We start from the raw sequence: 18371 nt of genomic DNA, 5'->3' as shown, positions 1-18371 counted from the left end.
GTGCAACGGTATCTGTAACTCCCACTGTACCTGTATGGGCAACTGTGTCTGTATGTGTTTTGGTATCTGTAGTTCTTTCTCTGCCTGTATCTCTGTGTGTAATTGTGTCCACCTCTGGAATCGTACCTGTGCCCATCATTGTATTTCTATCTCTCCAGGTACTCAATGCCTTCTTTGCCTCAATCTTTAATAGTAAGACCAGTTGTTCTTGGCGTACCCAGCCCCCTCAGCTGGAAGACAGCGATGTGGAACAGAATGAAGCCCGCATAATCCAGGAGAAATGGTTAGTGACCTGCTACACCACTTACACACACACAAGTCTATGGGGCCGGATGGGACCCACCCAAGGTACTGAGGGAGCTGGTGGAAGTGCTCACCAAGCCACTCTCAATCATTTACCAGCAGTCCTCGCTAACCAGGGAGGTCCCCGTTGACTGGAGGTTAGCAGATGTGACGCCCATCTACAAGAAGGACCGGAAGGAGGATCTGGGGAACTACAGGCCTGTCAGTGTGACCTCAGTGCTGGGGAAGGTTATGGAGCACATCATCTTGAGCACCATCACGCATCACGTACAGGACAACCAGGTGATCAGGCCCAGTCAGCATGGGTTTATGAAAGGCAGGTCCTACTTGACTAACCTGATCTCCTTCTCTGACAAGATGACCCGCTCAGTGGATGAGGGAAAGGCTGTGCATGTTGTCTCCTGAGACTTTAGTAAAGCCTGTGCCTGTGGGATGCTCGGCCATGGGGTGAGAACGCATAGGGAAGGGCTGGACTGCTTTCACGGGGCAGTGTTTAGCTCCAGTCGTGTGAAAGCATGCTGTCAGAGCTCTCTGCCTTGATGACACTAAGGATATCAGTGCTCTCCCCTCGTCCTCATCCTGCAGTGTTTTGGCTGAGGCATAAACATGAAATGGAGAGAGACAGTTGTACTCCCTCACGCACACCTCCTCTCCCTGCAGCTGAAGGTGGACAGACCAGATCTTTGGGGGTGTGTTGTTTTATTAGAATCATATCAGAGCTATTAGAGGAGCTGTGTAGAGGGAATGTCGGAGTCCAAAAGTGGGAGCAGGTGCCTGGGGCTTGATCAGTGTCACCTGGAAGGGGAAAAGTGAGGAAAAAAGGGTGACCATGGTGCCTTGTTCTCAAGAAGAGTTGTCTTCAGTGAAGGCCGTCTGGCATAACAAGTTGCTGTATGTGCATGTGCCCTTTGTTGTGCATTGCTGCAGGCATGTCTGGGCAGTTTTACCTAACTCCCCCTGTCCCAGTGGCACGCTTGTTGGAAACCTCCTGCGTGAGCAGGACATTTCCAATGGTCTGCTGCTGGTAGTGACTGGCAGTTCTCCCCTTTTTGGGAGGACTATAAAGACAGGAGAGAAAGAGTTTGGGGTGGGTAAAATACATCCCTCAAGTGTTTTCAGAAGGCCACTCAACAGCAAAGATCTTGTGTTTGACGCAAAATGGAGTGACATGGCCACTCCACCTGGCAGGGCAAGGTCATGGCTGGAGCTGAGCTGGCACTGGAACTTGCTCCAAGTCCAGAGGCCTTCTAGGTCCAGCCACATTTTGCTAGATGCCCGTGCCCTCCCAGCTGACCCCAGTGCATGAGAAAAGTCCCCTCTTGGGTCTGCTTGTCCTGTCTGCAGCGGAGTGTCCTCCTGAGGAGCTTGTGATGTGTGAGCACATATCAGCATTGAATGGCTGAGCTAGTGGAGAGGCAAAGAGATGTTCTTTGGCCTCCCTCTGCTGGGCTTTGGGCCAAGGCAAGGGAGCAGGCCTGCGTCCTGCATTTTGTCACTCCAGTCAGGTGGTCTGGAGTTGTCAGAAGCCCCGTCAGAAGGGGGAGATGCTTAAGGGCTGGTTGTTGCAAAGCAGAGGAGGAGAGGCGGGCAGGTTGCCTTACCTTTCCCAGGCAGTAGTCTGCCAGCCCCGGCTTCACTGTTTTGTCGCCTCCAAGTCTACTTTTGGTTCCCATCGTGTACATGGGAGCCCTTTTTTTGTAGACGTCCAGTTCCACCTTGGGGAATGCAGCAGGACCTGGCGTCTGTAAGAGAGGCAAGGAGGTGGTTGGGTACAAAAGGCAGGTGTTGATGCTTGCCGCGTGTCCACGCGGCCTGCGCTAGTTGAGCTGGCTGGCCAGAGGAGTGGTGTGAGGGGCATGGAGCGATTGGAACAAGGGCACCTCCTGTTCCCCTGCAGAGAGGCAGATTTCCCAGAGGAGGAGGAGGGAGATTCCCATTGGTGCTGATGAGCTCTGCCCCACCAAAACTGTTAGTGTTGGACAGTGAGGCACAGCAGGTGTTGGTATGCTGTTAACAGCAAGAGAGCCAGGGGACCTGTGGCTTCCTGGGTTTTGCTGCTGGTGCAGGGCAGTGTGCGTTAAGAGAGGCTGCAGAAGGTGTGGGAGCCCTTCTGCCCTGAGGAGAGCAGCTGAGCTTCAGCTGCTGCCGCAAGAGAGCAGAGATGCGTAGCTCACCTTGGAGAGGTCTTCAGCAAAGCCCCTGTGCTTGCTCTTCCCTTTCAGGGAGTAGCACGGGCTGGCGTGGGTGTAGGCTGTGTTGGGTCCCACCAGCCTAGGCAGGGTGTAGGTGCCAGGACCTGGAAGGGGAATGGGAAGAGAGCGTGTGAGTCCTGTGGGGAGAGGGGCAGCAGCTGGGTGGGAGAGAAGCAGCCTGCTGCGAGGAGCAGGAAGGATGTCTTGTCCCTCCTCCCACTGCCTCTTTCTTCTGTCGCATGTGGTGTGTGTTGGCAGCTCCAAGCCTGAGTTGCCCGTTCTTCTGTGGGATGAGAGAAGTTGGTGCTCTGGGGCATCAAGCAAGCTTGTCAAGAGACCGTTGCGCCCTGCTGCGGAGGCTTTTCCCTAGGCCTGTTGAAAAAGCTGGGCAACAGATTTTCCCTGGAGGACACGCAGGCTGCAAGTGTGTGTATTTCCCCACATTCCCTTACCTGGAGTTTGGTCAGTTTTAACCGCCTTGTGCCGGAAGGCCATGGACTGCGCCGGCGCGCATTTGTAGAGGTGTTTGTTGGCCTTGTCGGTGGAGTAGTCACCTAAGGCAGAGGAGAAGCGGAGAAAAGCAATGAAGCTGGGCTCTTTTGCTCAAGCCAAAGAGGAAAGGTCAGGAGGAGGGGCTCAGCCTTGTTTGCTTTGTGTCTGGAAACCTCTGAAGCTCCTTCAGGGCATGAGCTGATGGTTTTGTACCCCAGTAGCACAGGGCAAAAGTAAGGTGTGCTTGTGTTGCCTGAAAGAAGGGCTGGAGAAATGGTACTCACTTGGTCCAGGAGTGATCTCGGTCTTAATCTTGGGAAGTCCGCAGATGTGCTGTGCTGGAGCCACGTACTTCCCATTCCTGGTGATGGAGGGCGGGACGTAGTACCGAGGACCCGGAGAGCAGCTGTCTGTGACGGGAGGCTTGGCCCCTCGAAAAGTGTAGGCAGGGGCTTTGGTTTTGGTGGGATTGTGAGCCAGGTAACCTAGGAAGAAAAGCCTATGAAGAAAAGGACACCTGCCTGCAACTGAATATTTAAAGCTAGTTTTAAGTGGAGTAGTTGGAGTTGCCGGCCTCAAGAAATTCTTTCCCATGTGATTTTTACTCCAAGACTGATACCAGTAGGCCAATACAATGGTACAATGACTTCCAGCAAGAACAATGTATGCACTGTGCAATTAATCAGAAGATCACCAGAATGCTATTGTTATGAAGTATGAAACGCCAACACAGTTGCTAAGCTAACTGAAAGCAAATGGAAAGATCGCCTCTGTGATGTTTTGCTTTCCCGGAGCCCCGATGGGAAAGAAATGGAAACTTTACTGCTATTACCAAGGAGGAGAAGAAGAAGAATAGGAAGAGAAGATGAAGTCTGAGAGGAGAAGACAAAGAAGGAGAAGAAAAGGGGAAGAGAAGGAGGAGAAGACAAAGACGAGGAGAAAAAGAAGAGGAGAAGAAGAAAAGGGTGAGGTGGGAGCACCAAGTTTGTAGCGAAGACACAAAGCAAGCTTGCTGCTGTGCACTCAGGGGTTAAGGCCCTGCTAAGGCCACCTCTGTGCTCAGCAGAGTCAGGCAGCTCTTTCCTGGGGCTTTCCCAGGAGCAGTCTGAGCCTTCCTCTGGCAGGCCTGTGTCCTTGCTGCAGCTGAGAGCATGGAGGCTTGGAGCAAAGGGGAATGGAGCTGTGGCTGCTCGTCCCCTGGAGGCAGTGGATGTGCGGCCCCCACCTTGCGATGGTGGTTTTACCTGTTGTCCCGGGGATTGAGTACTTGGGTCCCGGGCTGGTGAACTGGGCCATGATGGGGCCGCGTGGGCGATGAGGTCTCCAGGTGCCCACCCAGGCTCCGTCCATGGTGGAGGTGGCTACAAAGCCTACGGCGAGAGCAGGAGAGTTGCTGAGGGCCTTCCCTGACAGAGGCCCTCTGTGAAGCCTCCCCGGGAGGAGCAGCAATGCTTCACCTTTCTCAGCCTTGGCCATCGCACTGCCTGTGGGTGAGCTTGTCGGCTGCGGCAGCTCTCAGTCGCAGAGCGTGGCGAGGGTGAGGGCAGGCAGCTATCGGGCAGGAGAGGTTGTGGTGTCAGCTGCTGGGCGGCCCTGGGGAGAGACCTTGGCTCGTCATGGAGACGCACTGTGACATCATACAGGCCCCTGGTGCCTGTCATATGTGCTGTTGCACCATACGGCTGATGGGGGAGCTGGGGATGTCCAGCTTGCAGGGCTAGACCTTCATGAGGTCGGCACGGCAGAAACATGCAGCAAGGGAAAACTGATGTGATTTTTGCATTTAATTTAGCAGCCTTATGTTCTTATACTGTTGGGCTCACATCATAATATGAATGTGAAGACAATAAAGATATTCAGTGAGTACTCCTTGGTGCCGGCAGCTGGGTATTAGCAGGTGTCAAATGCTGTTTGGTATCTTGTTAGCTCCTGGAAGTTCGGAGTTCCTTACATTTATGTTGTCTTTAGCACTTGGCAAGTATCTGAGTCTGCAAGAAAAAAAGGAGAACAATGTTTAGAAAAAGGTCAAAAATATATGTACATGAAAAAAAAAATCTGCTGAAGTTGAAGGAGATGCTAAACTTTTCTGATTATGAGTATTTGGATTGGCACCTGGTCTGAAATCTGCCACAGCAGTTTCTTGGGAAAACACAAGAAAAATCCATGGGAAAGGTAGCCACAGAAACTGCGGCCTCAGGAGTCTGTCCTGGTGCTCATAGCCATTTAGGAAAGAAACAAGGCTTGGAGCTAGGACTAGTTCCCAAGAGTAAAATGTTGCTAGAGGATTTTCCTTCTCCCTTCTTCTCTTTTGCCCATGCATCTGCGGCGTTGGAGGAAGCAGCATGATTGGGCCGTGTGTGCTGGCTGAGAGGAGGAAGTTTTACTTTATGGGATTGCTAAGGGAAGAGCAGATTCTCACAGCCAAATCCAGTTACTTCTGCTTCAGAAAGAAGGGCCCCATTCTCCCATGGCTGACACTGCTCTGAATCCAGCACCCATTCAGGGAGGTTTTTACCAGTGTGGAGAGTCTCAGTCAAAATGCCTCCTAATGCACCCTTGCCTCTTCTCCATTTCCTCTGTACCTGTGCTACATGGGAAATTCCGAGTTGCTTTTGCACAGGGTGATCAGGCCATGGGAATCAATGGGAAATGCAGGAACGAAGGGGTGTCCTTCAGCTGTGCTGGACAGTGTGGGACTGTCTGAGGAACAGGTGAGCAAAGAGGATGATCTGGAAGAAAATGTTAAAACTTTCCTAAGATAAAAGTATTTTTTCACAGTAATGTTCTTGCAGCTCATCAGCTTAGCCACATTTCCTCACTTTTTGCTCGTCCACTTGTCTAATTCTGTACTGCCAACAGTTCAGATATTATAGAATCATGGAATCATTGAGGTTGGAAAAGACCTCTACGCTCATCGAGTCCAACCGTAAAGCGAACAGTGCATTACGAAGCCGTGTCCCTAAGTGCCACATCTGCACGTCCTTTAAACACCTCCAGGAATGGTGACTCAACCACTTCCCTGGGCAGCCTGTTCCAGTCCTTAAGAACCCTGTCAGTGAAGAAATCTTTCCTACTATCTTGGGAAAAGAGACCGACACCCACCTGGCTTCAACCGCCTGTCAGGAGGTTTCATCAGCACCTGGAAGGCAGTGGATCTCAAGTGAGGCAAGGGGCGCCCACCCCGATCCACAACGGTCCTGCTTGTGCACAGCCTGTGCAGGCCTCTCCCTGGGAGCTTGGACTTCTCTTGCCCAGGGCTCAGCCTGTAGCTCTTCCTCGGGAAAGCAGTCCCAGCACCTCCCGACATCATTCTTCGCAGGCACCAGTTCCTCAGCGGACATCAGACAGACAGACGCCTAGAACCAAACTTGCTGGGGAGGATGCTGCCCTGAGGCTTCTCCCTTTCTTGGAGGCTGCTGTACCTGGACTGAACAACAGGCTTAAGCCAAAAAGTACTCACTGTCCTTGCACTAACGAACTCACGCGAGAGCCCAAAGCCAGATGCCTTCCCTGCTCTCACTCTCACCTGTCCAACAGCTCTAAATCTTCCCAAAGCAGACGAATGGGCCTAGCAGGGAAGGCATGAAGCCACACTCCAGCCAACCACACAGACCCCACACCAACCAAAGGCACGGGCAGAACCAAGCAAGAAACTCACAGGCCACCTTTGCACTGACTTTGAGCTAGAAGCACTGAGCTAGAACAGGGCGACAGCAACCACCACTGCCAAACACGGCCAAAACTGCCAATCACATTGCATTTTCACACGTGTCCTGATCAGACACTTCTGCCTTTCTCTCCTACATTGTACTCTTCAGTACAGGAATATGCACCTGGTTAATCTTCTCTTTAACAGCTTATTAGATAATTCAGCTATCCAAGACAGAGAGGGAGTGAGAGAGAAAGAGAGAAATGCAGATGAACTAAACTACAAAATAACATCGTTGACTACAAAGCAAAAGACCCAGAGACCAGCTGTTGGTTTTATAGGGACAAAAGCAGATGCAGGCAGAATACACAGAAGTGTTTCCAGGTGAAAAGCTAGCACAAGACTAAAGATCCGTGATCGTACCCAGTATCACTAGAATGAAGAGGATGCTGTCAGAGCTGGTCTGACGTGTGCCAAGACATAAATAATAAATGCAAGTTGCTGCTTCCATCCAGCTTGAACATGTTAACTGCCATCCCTGTCCTTTTTCTGACTAGCCAGACAGCAAACCATCCCTGGAAGCCTCGTTCACTAGGCAGTTGTCTGACAAAGCGCTTTGTGACAAAAAGCAACAAGACAATTCAACAGGAGCAGAGGCTGCGCAAATTCAATGCTTGCCAACCGTCTTCTACAGAGCAGAAATGAAGGGGAACCCAGGACAAGTCAGAGCCCTTGCCAAGTGATGTTTAGTGCCACAGCAAGTCCACTGGCAGAAAACCTCTTGAGCTTCAGTGGGACTTGGGAAGGGATTTCTTAAAGCCTCTGTCCTCCACGGCTACCCCAGCAGCCAGCAGTGGAGCAGCGCTGCCCGGCTCCCCTCCTGCAGCCCTGCCAAGCAAAACAGCAGGCACCATGCAAAAATCAGCCTCCATCAATGGCCCCGGGTGATCTGCATCAGAGATTCAAAAGAAGGAATAAGGCAATTAAACTACAAGCAGAAACACATCATTTACTCCCAAGGCAGAGCAGACAGCACGGTGTGTACTATCCCAAAACACTCTAACCATGAGAGACACGATTTCACCTCAAGCAGGGCAAGTTACAAATGTCTGAGGGTGGCACCCCAGTTCCTCTCAAGGGTGGGCAGCCAGGTACCCGAGCTGCTGAAACAAGCAGCCAGAGAGCGCAGCGTGACCATGCTGGTGCCCAGCACCTTATGAGATGCACTGCTGGCACTGCTGCAGGGACAGGGCTTGTTTCCACTGGAGCAGATGCTGCTGTCAACAGCTTTCCACCCAGTGGCACCCCGAAGCTGGAAATAATCCTTAGCCCTGCTACAATTGCCCAAACCCAGGAACAAACCCTCAATCCAGATGCACCCCACACCTGGCAGCACCCCCCAAACCTGGCAGCATGCACCTGACACAGCAACATCCCCCAACCCTGAAGCTTCCCCCAAAATTGGAAGCTATCACCAGACCAGCACACCCCCCAAGACCAGTCGGTATCCTACAAATCCAAGAAAACCCTGAGCCCAGGGGCACACCTTAAACCTGCCAACAGTCCCCCAAGTCCAGAAACAGCTGCCAAATGTAGAAACCTCTGGCTGCAGAAGGGCCTGGGCAGCCTGCTCCAGGGGACACTGCTTGAGCAGGCGCTTGGACTAGGTGGTCTCCAGAGGTGCCCTCCAACCTCAGCCATTCTGGGATTCTGTGAAAGGTGGCCTTGCATGTGTTGACAGGGACCTTGTCGATCACAGGCACGCCTAAAGTGGCGAGCACAGGAACAGGAACGGGGCCACCTGCATGGGGATGTGGACAGCAGTAAGAGGGGGGACTAGGATGTACGGAGCAAGGGGGTGGGGACCTGGAAAAGTTTGGGGTTTGGGGACTTTACAAGCATGTGACGGGGTGGCACCAAGCACAGAGATGGGGACCCCGTTGAGTGTGGAGTTGGTGACAGTGCTGAGCATGTGTACTGGTTTTGGATGGGATAGAGTAAACTTTCTTCATTGTAGCTGTCCTGGTTTCCACTGGGATAGTGTTAATTTTCTTTGTAGTAGCTGATTTAGTGCTGTGGTTTGGATTTAGGATGAGAATAATGTTGATAACACACTGGTGTTTTAATTGTTGCTAAGTAATGTTTACACTGGTCAAGGACTTCTCAGCTTCCCGTGCTCTGCCAGGTGCACAAGAAGCTGAGAGGGGGCACAGCCACAGAGGCCAAAGGGCTATTCCATACCATATGCCATCGTGCTCAGTATATAAGCTGGGGGGAGTTGGCCAGGGTGGCAGCGATTGCTTCTCGGGGATGGCTGGGCAGTGATTGGCAGGTGGTGACCAGTTGCATCACTTGTTTCTTTTTTTTTCTTGGGTTTTGTTTCTCTCTCTCTCTCTTGTTTTCCTTTTCATTACAATTTATTATTATTATTATTATATTTTATTTTATGTCAATTATTAAACTGTACTTCTCTCGACCCGCAAGTTTTCTTACTTTTCCTCTTCTGATTCCATCCCGCATCCTAGTGGGGGAGGGTGAGCGAGCAGCTCTGTGGTGCTTGGTTGCCAACTGAGGGTAAACCAATGTTAATTATGGCAGTAGCTTGTATGGTGCTATGTTTTGGATTTGTGACCAAAACAGTGTCGGTAACACACCAATTTTTAAGCAATGGCTGAACAGTGCGTGCACAGTGTCAAGGCCTTTTCTGCTTCTCACACAGCCCCACCAGCGAGGACACTGGTGGTACACAAGTCGTTAGGAGGGGGGACAGAGCCAGGACAGCTGACCCCAACTGACCAAAGGGATATCCCACACCACATGACATCGTGCTCAGCAATAAAAGTTGGGGAAAGAAGGAGAAAGGGGCGCTGGGTGGAGGCGTTTGTCTTTCCATGTAAATGTTATGCGTGATGAATCTCTGAAGATACGGAGTAGCGAAAGGTTCAGTTGCCCTAAATTTTGCCATCTGCTGTCATTTCAATTGGCCAAAGGCATTTCCCAACAACCTCCAAGAAGATGCCCCCAGATGTTGTCTGGTCTCTCAGAGTTGCTCCAGTAGAGCTTGCAGTTACCCGTGTTGGGAATTGTTAGGATGAATAGCCTTGCTTAGCACTAGAAACTAAAGGAGTTGACGCCTTAGGCAGCAAAAGCTGACCGAGAGTCAACTTTTTGAGCAAGCTAATGCTGCAAACACAGAACCAGCTGATACTGGCAGATGGAAGCAGAAGGAAGAAGAAAAGGACCAAGGAAACAATTCCAAGAGAATGAGTTAACTGCAGAAGGCCAGCCCAGCGACCAAGAAAACCAGTAAGAAATCAAGAGACCACTGACCAGAATTAAATGACTGGACTTGGGGATCGGGTGATGGGTGGTACGTTCTGGGAAAACTGTCTGTAAGGGTATAATCGGGGTCTGTGATCTGCAGTAGGGGTCCCTCCTTGCAGGCACCCAGCTCGAGCTGCTCTGCCTGTCGCATAAATAAACCACTTATTTACTCAGTGGATTGGTGACCCTTCTTCTGTGAGCAGGAACCTAGGGCCGAGCCCTGCTGAGGTGGCACCTGCATAATTCCTGCCATGGTCTAGGTGGTGGCTGCGTAATTCCTGAAACAAGCAGCCAGGTGCCTGCTTCTGCCCTATCACCTACTCAGGCACAGGTGACATCACAAGAAGCTGGAGAAGCCAGCTGCATGCTCCTGCCCTGAGAGCACAGAGCCACCAGTGACATCACAAGCTCCTCATAAGCCAGGTGTCCCTTCATACCCAGCCAGTTACTGAGCTACCAGTGACATCAGAAGTAGCTGGAAAAGCCAGGTCCTCCTCCTGCCCTCTCACCTACTCAGCCACCTATGACGTCACAAGCACCTGCACAGCAGGAGCGTCCTCACTTCCAGCACCACGGCTTTTTCACCATCTCCCCGTGCTCCCCTCTCTCCCAGGCACCTTTCTCACCCCCTCCACCACCTCCCAGTGCCTCTGTCTCTCTCTGTGTTTGTGTGGCAGATGTTACCTTGGAAGCATGGTCCCACCCATGTGACCTCCATCTCCTTCTCCCTCTGCTCTCATCGTGACTGTCCCAGCTGTCTGATGTGCTTTTGGACATCATGGGCCCTCTCGTCCTGCCTCCCTTCTGCTGTTAAATCCTGTTCCCGCAAGAGAAGTGACAACCAGTCGGTGCCTCCTCTGTGGCATCTTACCTGCATCTTCCTGAGCTGGACAGCTGGCAGGAACTGTCACCATCAGCCTCAGCAGTGCGTGAAGTCTTCTCCTGGCACAGGAACAGCTCTGGGTGTGCTTGGTGTGCACCAGGCTTCCTGAAGGAGAACAGCAACACTCAAAGTGACTCCTGGGCAATGTTCTGCTGGGAGAGCTGATTTGAAGGCCGGTCCAGGGCTTCTCCCTGTGCCCCAGCTCAGCCACACGTCCCACATCTGGCTCCTTCCAGCAGGATTTTGGAAAGCCCCTTCACAGCTCTGAGCGCCGGGTCAAGGGCACGGGGCAGAAACAGCCCCCTCCCACAAGGGCCCCAGCCCCCAACTGGCCTCTGTCCCCAAACTACTTAAACTTCCAAACAGGCTCTCCCTCTAACTGAAGTATCTTCAGTTTTAAGAGAAGAAACTGGATCCTTCCAGATCCAGTAGGCTCAGACTTTTAGAGGGCGATTGGGGCTTCAATTCCAGAACAAAAGAATTTCCATTACACAATCTCAGCCACCACCTCCATGATCATCCGGTCAGTGACCCACAAACGCAGCGTTGTGAAAAATGTGACGGCTAATAAAAAGTATCCTCTCCTCCCCAAATCTTTGTTTCCCTCATACTCTCAGACTACCGCAGTAATAATCACACTATCATTCTGTAATTACCGCCCATCTGAAACCCCTCCAAAGCATCATTCACTGACGTGACTGGCAGCTCTGTGGATAAGGGAGAACCACCACTAACCACGCACCCACCCATCAGGCCTCAGCCGAGGCTCTGCTCAAGCCAGTGGTGATGGCAGACAGAAAAGGACCTGGAGACAGGGTCAGGGTAAGGAATGTCACTCCTCCAGCTCAGACACCCCTAACCACTGGCACAGCTGGGTGCTTCCCACGTGGTATGGGATCTCCACATGGAGACAGGACAATCTCACACCCTTACCCCCGCAAAGCCAGCAGGGCAGTGTGGCCCTGGTCCCAAAGGACACCTGGGCTGGACTAACACCCTCACACCACATCTCTCAGTGCAGCCAGCATTGCCAGCAGCCCAGTGTGCTGTTGATGTCTGTTCCCGCCCTGAGGGCCACCCCTTGTCTCCCCACAGGGGCTTTGCTGCCCAGCAGGGCCCCTGGCTGGTGTGTGGGTCTGTGGTGCAAGGCAGTGCCCAGGCTGGGAACATGAGCTCAGGTCTAGCACAGCTGCCTGCCTCTCCTCTGGGAGGGGGCTCAGCAGAGACAGCACACACAGCCCTCCTTACCCCATGGCCAGACCCTGGGTGGGCAGGGCAGGGTGGAGAGGAGCAGTGCCCCAGCTCCAGCCCACACCCACCTGAGTGTGGGGAGTCAGAGCAAAAGCACCACCTGGAGATGCTGGGGATTGAACCCAGGGCCTCCCACATGCAAAGCAGGTGCTCTGCCACTGAGCTACATCCCCTTGACACCTGCCAGCAGGAGAGACACTCTTCTCCCGTGACGTGACTATGACAAGCACAGCCCTGTTGTCCCCTGGGTGCCCAGGGACCCTCAGCAGAAAACAGCATTTGAACCCCTCTGAGATGGGGGAGGTCCGGATTGCCTCTCCACTGGGGCCTGATCCTGGCACAGGGCTGCACTGCAGACCACTGCCCCTTCAACGTCTGTGCAGGGCAATGGGGCAGGAGGAGCCTCTTGCTGCAGGCACTTCTCCCATGCTCTGGACCACCCTGGGGTCAATGGAGAGGAGAAAACCCCTGAGCCTCCTCTGCCACCCAGGGCAACACCCCTCTGTGCCACATCTGTCCCCAGCTCCACAGCAGGAGCAGAGCAACAGGGTGAGGGAAATGCCCTCCCTGGGGTGAGGTACCCCCAGGCTCTGATGGCACCCCAGGGTGTGTGATGGAGAGGAGCAGAAACCTCCCCCTCATCCAGGCACCAGGCCTCCCCGTGCACCACTCTGCCCCCCGGCATCCCTGGACATGCGGAGAAGGGCAAGCTTCTGTCTCCATGGGGCTGGGGATGTGGGTTGGGCTCAGGGACCTTCCCATTCCGTCAGCACTGAGGACTGTCCTGAGGGCAAAGCAGTGCCCTGGAACAGCCCTGGCTGGGGTCTCTGTGGCAGGGTGGGTGAGCATGGTCAGCTCCTAACTGAAAGGCCGGTGGTTTGACCACACTCAGGGATGCTCTCCTCGTGGTGGTACAGCTGGGGCCATTGTGCTGCCCAATGCCTTGGATTTTTCCCTGCTGAGCATTTTCCCCTGCCTGGCAGAGAGGGTCTGGGGGAATCAAAACCAAACCACAGTCACCGTGAACTTCTGGAGCGGTTGAGTGGAGGTAAGGGGATGGACTGCTCATCTATTCTGCTTTGCACACATGGCCCCAAAGCCCATCCTCAGCAATGACCCTCCCATTCTCACTCAAGAAACACCTAGAAGGACTCTTTTGGAGCAGTGATAGTCCTGCAGGCACTGTCCCTTGCAGCCAAGCATTTTCAAGCTCATGCTAAAAGCTGGCAAGACACTAACCTTGCTTGGACAGACAGTCTCTCCCTCTGCCCATCGTCTCACTTGCGGTCAGTCACAACAAAAGCCAAACTTCTCTGGAGAAGCATCCCTGGGGAACCGGCTGAGGCAGCAGATCTGCAGGTGGCTAGGATGTGCACATTGCCGTGGGACTATAGTCCAGTCTGTGCCTTTCTCTGTGGAGCGGGGAAGGAGGGGCAGCTGGAGAGCACCCCAGAGGAGCACTGAATGGAGAGTCCTGCCGCGGGGGAGGCTGGGCACTTGTGGTGCTGGAAGAAGGCTCCTTCTAAGCCACAGATCTGCAGCTACAGAGCAGGGACAATGCTCTGGCAAGAGGTGAAGGAGCAAGCAGGGCTGGGGCAGGCTGGAAGAAGGCAGATGGGCTCTGCAAAAATCTGAGGGAGAAAATCATTGCTGAAGCCCGGGGTTGAACCAGGGACCTTTAGATCTTCAGTCTAACGCTCTCCCAGCTGAGCTACTTCAGCCCTGCTGCAGCAGCCTTTGTCCCTTTGCCACCCGTGCCAGGACACAGGCTGACACACACGAGGAGCGCTCCTCAGGGAGGTTCCCAGGGAAAAGCTGTGCCCAGCCTCAGGCACAAGGGACCTGGCCCCTCCCTGCCTCCAAGCCCAGGTGGGCTCCAGGTTTGGGGCAGGCCAGCTTGCACTGGGCATGCCAAGATGTGTGTGGGCCTTGGACAAATGTGACAGTGGTGAAGGCAAGTAGACAGGCCAGGCACGTGCAACTAAAAAGGCTGAGGGTGGAAGAAGCGTGGGGCTGCTGGAAGACCTTATCTCCTTCCCCATGGAAGGCCTCCCCCGACTCTTTTTTCCCCAGCTCAACTTCCCTCCTTCCTTCCCTACTCTTCTACCCATGAGCAGTGCTTCGGGATGGGGAATGGAGTTGTGGTCAGTCCATAACAGTTCCTCTCTGCTGCTCCTTCCTTCTAACACCTTTCCCGTGGGGTCCCTCTTCTGGGCTACAGTCCTTCAAGACAAACCTGCTCCGGCATGGGCTCTCCTCAAGCCACCATTCGTTCAGGAAATATCCAGCATCTCCAGTGTTGGGTCTTCTGTGGACTGCAGGGCTTACCTTCTCCACTCTGGTCTCCTCCATGGGCTGCAGGGAAATACCTGCTCTGCTGTGGTCCTCTCCATGGGCTGCAGGGAACTATCTGCTCTGCTGCCTGAAGCACCTCCTCTCCCTCCTTCTTCACCAACCTTGGAGTTTGCAGGGCTGTTTCTCACACTGTTTTTTCCTATCTCCTCTCACACTCTAGCAGTTGTATTCTTTCTTAAATACACTTTCACAGCTGTTTGCACCAGCTTCGTTGATTTTGGCTAGCGGTGGTTCCATTGTGGAGCCGGGTGGAACCAGCTCTGTCTGGCATGGAGGCAGCCCCTAGTCTCCTCTCACAGAGGCCACCCCTGCAGCCCTCCCACTACCAAAACCTGGACATGGACACCAATACACAGTGTAAATCTTTGACTTACTAAATGACGTCCCCTGCTCTTCCCTCCTCAACAAATATCATTTACTCGCTGAGGAGGAAGAGAGAGAAACAGGGAAGGCCTTGAGGCTGGGCAAACACGGTTCAGCAATAGCTACAACATTGCTGTGTTGTCAACACTGGTTTGGTCACAATCCCAACACAGCACTATACGGGCTGCTATGAAGAAAGTTATCTACATGCCAGCCATACCAGTTCAGTGTGCCTGGAAATAGTCTCCAGGATTCACTGCTCCATCACCTTCCTAGGGAGAGAGGTGAGGCTGACTGGCCTGTAGTTCCCCGGCTCCTCCTTCTTGCCCTTCTTGAAGATAGGACGGACATTTGATTTCCTCCAGTCTTTGGAGGACTGTATTGTGTGCACACCTGAACTCAGGCAAGAGGAATCCACCACCTGTGGGTTTGAGGCAGGCACAGGAAGGAGCCGAGTCCCTGTGATGGATGCACTCAACTCCTTGACCAAACTAGTGGTAGTTTGGTTCAGGCTCCAAAGGAGGTAAAGGCCTGAGCTGTAACTGGGCCAAGAACTTCTCTAGTTCCAACCTCTTCTCTGGAAACCCACACAGAAAGAGAGTGACATGGTGAGAACTGATGCATATGGCCTTGGAAACTGGAACGCTGAGCATGCGATTAACACATGAATAGCAGGTGATTCTTCCAAGACTCATTTGTCAAGGAACAGAGAAAGTTGTGGGTACAAGGAGTCTCAGGCATCCCTTCTCCATCGCATGGAATTTAACTACAAGCCAACCACTTTATTCCATAACTATGGCAGCCTCAGTGAGCCTTCCTTCAGCTCTCCCTGCTAAGCAGCTGGCTGCACGGCAGTGATCTCCCCTTGAGCTGGGACACCTCTCAGGGTTACTCCTCGAGGCTGACAGATCTTTTACCAAATGCAGGTCTTTGATAAGTGACCAGTATCGCGCATAACCTTGTATTATAGTGCACTAAGATTTTGTCTTGGTAACTTCCATTTTTGCATTGGTAACTTTGATTCTGTACTGGTAACTTTGAATCATTGTTATATCCTTTGTGCAGTAAGTAATGGAGTGCAGCTTGGCCTTGAACTTTGTTAAGTTTCAAGAAAACCACTTCTGCTGATACCTTTGGCGGTGGTTCTTTAAGAGGTCTAAATCACCCATCCGTGACAAATTGCTGTAGTCGGCAGGATTCTAAATCAGGATCCATGACAGGAGACCTTCTTGTAGCCATACAACATATCTAGAAGGCTTGTAGGAAGATGGAGAGAGACTTTTTACCAGGGCCTGTAGTGATAGGACAAGGGATAATGTTTTTTAAAAGAGAGTAAATTTAGTTTGGATATTGGAAGAGATTTTTTTATGGCGAGGGTGGTGAGACACTGGAACAGGTTGCCCAGAGAACTTGTGGATGCCCCATCCCTGGAAGTGTTCAAGGTCGGGTTGGATGGGGCTTTGAGCAACCTGACCTAGTGAAAGACGTCCCTGCCCATGGCAGGGGGGTTGTACTAGATGAGCTTTAAAGCCTCCTTTCCAACCACAGCCAGTCTATGAGTCTATGAGTCTGTTATTATCAACCTCCCTTTTCTTAGCATAAGGCAGGTGAGTAGAGGTTCAGAGAGAGGAGAATAGTCAAGGGCTGAGAACACAGGTACAGGGCAGGGCACCCTGGTTGTGATCTGCCTCCCAGCCCTGCATCACCCCGGCTGTAGATGCCATGGACCTTGCAGCAGTGCCATGGTGTTGTCATTCAGGTAGTGGCACACAGTCACTGGACCCCTTTGGGAGGCCCTGGGTGTCTGCCCCACACCAGCTCTAACAGGGCACGGCTTTCCTGCACGTTCGGTGCTGTGTTTGCCTACTGAGTGGAGTTGCGTTTGGCACCCAGGCACCTGGCATGGCACTAGAGGCTTTTTTTTGTCTTTTTTTAATGGCATTAAAAGGAGAGCTCTGAAAGAAAAGTCTTCAGTGCAGGGATGTGGATGTGTCTTAGCTTTATAGTGACTGGAGCTTCAGTGAGTCCATTGGAGAGAGAGAGACCTGGGTCTCCTTCTGGGGCAGGCACTCCTCTCTTTGATGAGCTCAGGGAGATACTTTACAAGGCACATTCAGGTTCCCTAAATGTCTGGGGTCATTGTGGGTGGCCAAGGAGATCCCCATTCCCCCTCTGGCCCTCAGCTGATGCTCAGGAAGGAGGTGGGTATTCTCAGAGATTTTCCATCAGGGCTTGCAAGCCCTTGCACAGGTCTTGGACCACCTCTGGCACCTCCGTCATCACAAAGGATCTGTATGTGAGCACCTGAGTCCCTGCTCAATAAAGGTAAGGGGCTCACACGCTGCCAACTGTTTTGTGCACACCTGAACTGAGCCAGGAGAATTCCCAGCTCCTCTGGGTCTGTGAAGTCAGAGGGGAGCTGAATCCTGCTTCAGCCCGAGGGCTTCCTCGGCTGCAGATGAGACGCCTGCATTGCCTCAGCTAAATCCCTGCCCTGCACAAGGGAAGCCAACCCCCTCCCTGTCCCTGTCTGTGTGTTCTTTTTGTTATGGGACAAGAATATCGGTGTCCAGAGGGGAACACTGACACCTGTCATAGAGAACCACACTCTGCTAGGACAAACCATGCTGCTGGAATCAGACGCTCTCCACTGTTGGTGATTACTTCAGGGGATGTTGCAGCATGTTCCCCAGGGCTGACCGCAGCCGCTCGCTCACTCCTCCCTGGTGGGATGGGGGAGAGAATCAGAGGGGTAAAAGTGAGAAAACTCATGGGTTGAGATAAAGACAGTTTAATAGCTACAGCAAAAGCCGTGCATGCAAGCAAAGCAAAACAAGGAATTCCTTCACTACTTCCCAATGGCAGGTGGATGTTCAGCCATCTCCAGGAAAGCAGGGCTCCACCACACGTAACGGTTACTTGGGAAGGCAAATGCCCTAACTCCAAAAGTCCCCCCCTTTTTGCTTCTTCCCCCAGGTTTTACTGCTGATCATGACATCATATGGTATGGAATATCCCTTTGGTCAGCTGGGGTCAGCTGTCCCAGCTGTGCCCCCTCCAGTGTCTCACCACCCTCATCGTAAAACATTTCTTCCTTACATCCACTCTAGATCTACCCTCTTTCAGTTTGAACCCCTTGCCCCTTGTCCTGTGTGGGATAATTGTTGGAGGTGACTGAGAAATTAAACTTCTATTCACACTTTTAGGTAAGGCACAGCATTGAAGAAGCTTCCCGGGTGGAATGCGGCTGACATGCAAGGCCATTCCATGGCAGTTCCCTAGGCCTGTAACCTTAGACGTCGGTGACGCCAGGGGAGCTTGGTGTACTGACTCTAAGAAGGTCCTGTTCGGAGGGTGGAACGGTGTGGAGACGCCGTGGCCAGGCTCTGCGATTAAATGGGAACTCAAAGGTATTGTGTGTGACCAGTAAGCTGCACATTTGCTGTCCTGGGCCAACAGTCTGTCATGTTTCTGACAAAATGCTGTCCTTTGATGACCTTTGCTCATTATAACATCATTATAATACCAAAACACACCTCCGTCCCAAAAGCTACCCGCC

At 52.6% G+C, this 18371-nt stretch overlaps 1 protein-coding gene and 2 non-coding genes across 3 annotated transcripts; all 3 read right to left on the bottom strand.

Moving 5' to 3' along the window:
* Window positions 1–1011: 1011 nt before the first annotated feature.
* On the bottom strand, window positions 1012–4337 carry LOC140645052 (ciliary microtubule associated protein 1A-like). Its single transcript, XM_072848282.1, has 6 exons — window positions 4232–4337; window positions 3272–3472; window positions 2948–3049; window positions 2478–2599; window positions 1905–2045; window positions 1012–1098 (listed from the first exon to the last, which is right to left on the bottom strand). The coding sequence occupies exons 1-6, from the start codon at window positions 4335–4337 to the stop codon at window positions 1012–1014; spliced, it is 759 nt and encodes a 252-aa protein (XP_072704383.1).
* A 7858-nt stretch (window positions 4338–12195) lies between these two features.
* On the bottom strand, window positions 12196–12267 carry TRNAA-UGC (transfer RNA alanine (anticodon UGC)). Its single transcript has one exon. It is a non-coding gene; the product is annotated as a tRNA-Ala (tRNA).
* A 1475-nt stretch (window positions 12268–13742) lies between these two features.
* TRNAF-GAA (transfer RNA phenylalanine (anticodon GAA)) lies at window positions 13743–13815 on the bottom strand. Its single transcript has one exon. It is a non-coding gene; the product is annotated as a tRNA-Phe (tRNA).
* Between the last annotated feature and the right edge of the window lie 4556 nt (window positions 13816–18371).

Source organism: Ciconia boyciana, chromosome 30 (assembly GCF_034638445.1).
Source record: "Ciconia boyciana chromosome 30, ASM3463844v1, whole genome shotgun sequence".
Classification (NCBI taxonomy): Eukaryota; Metazoa; Chordata; class Aves; order Ciconiiformes; family Ciconiidae; genus Ciconia; species Ciconia boyciana.
Note: the sequence above shows the minus strand (reverse complement) of the source record. Positions and strands in the feature narration are given on the sequence as shown.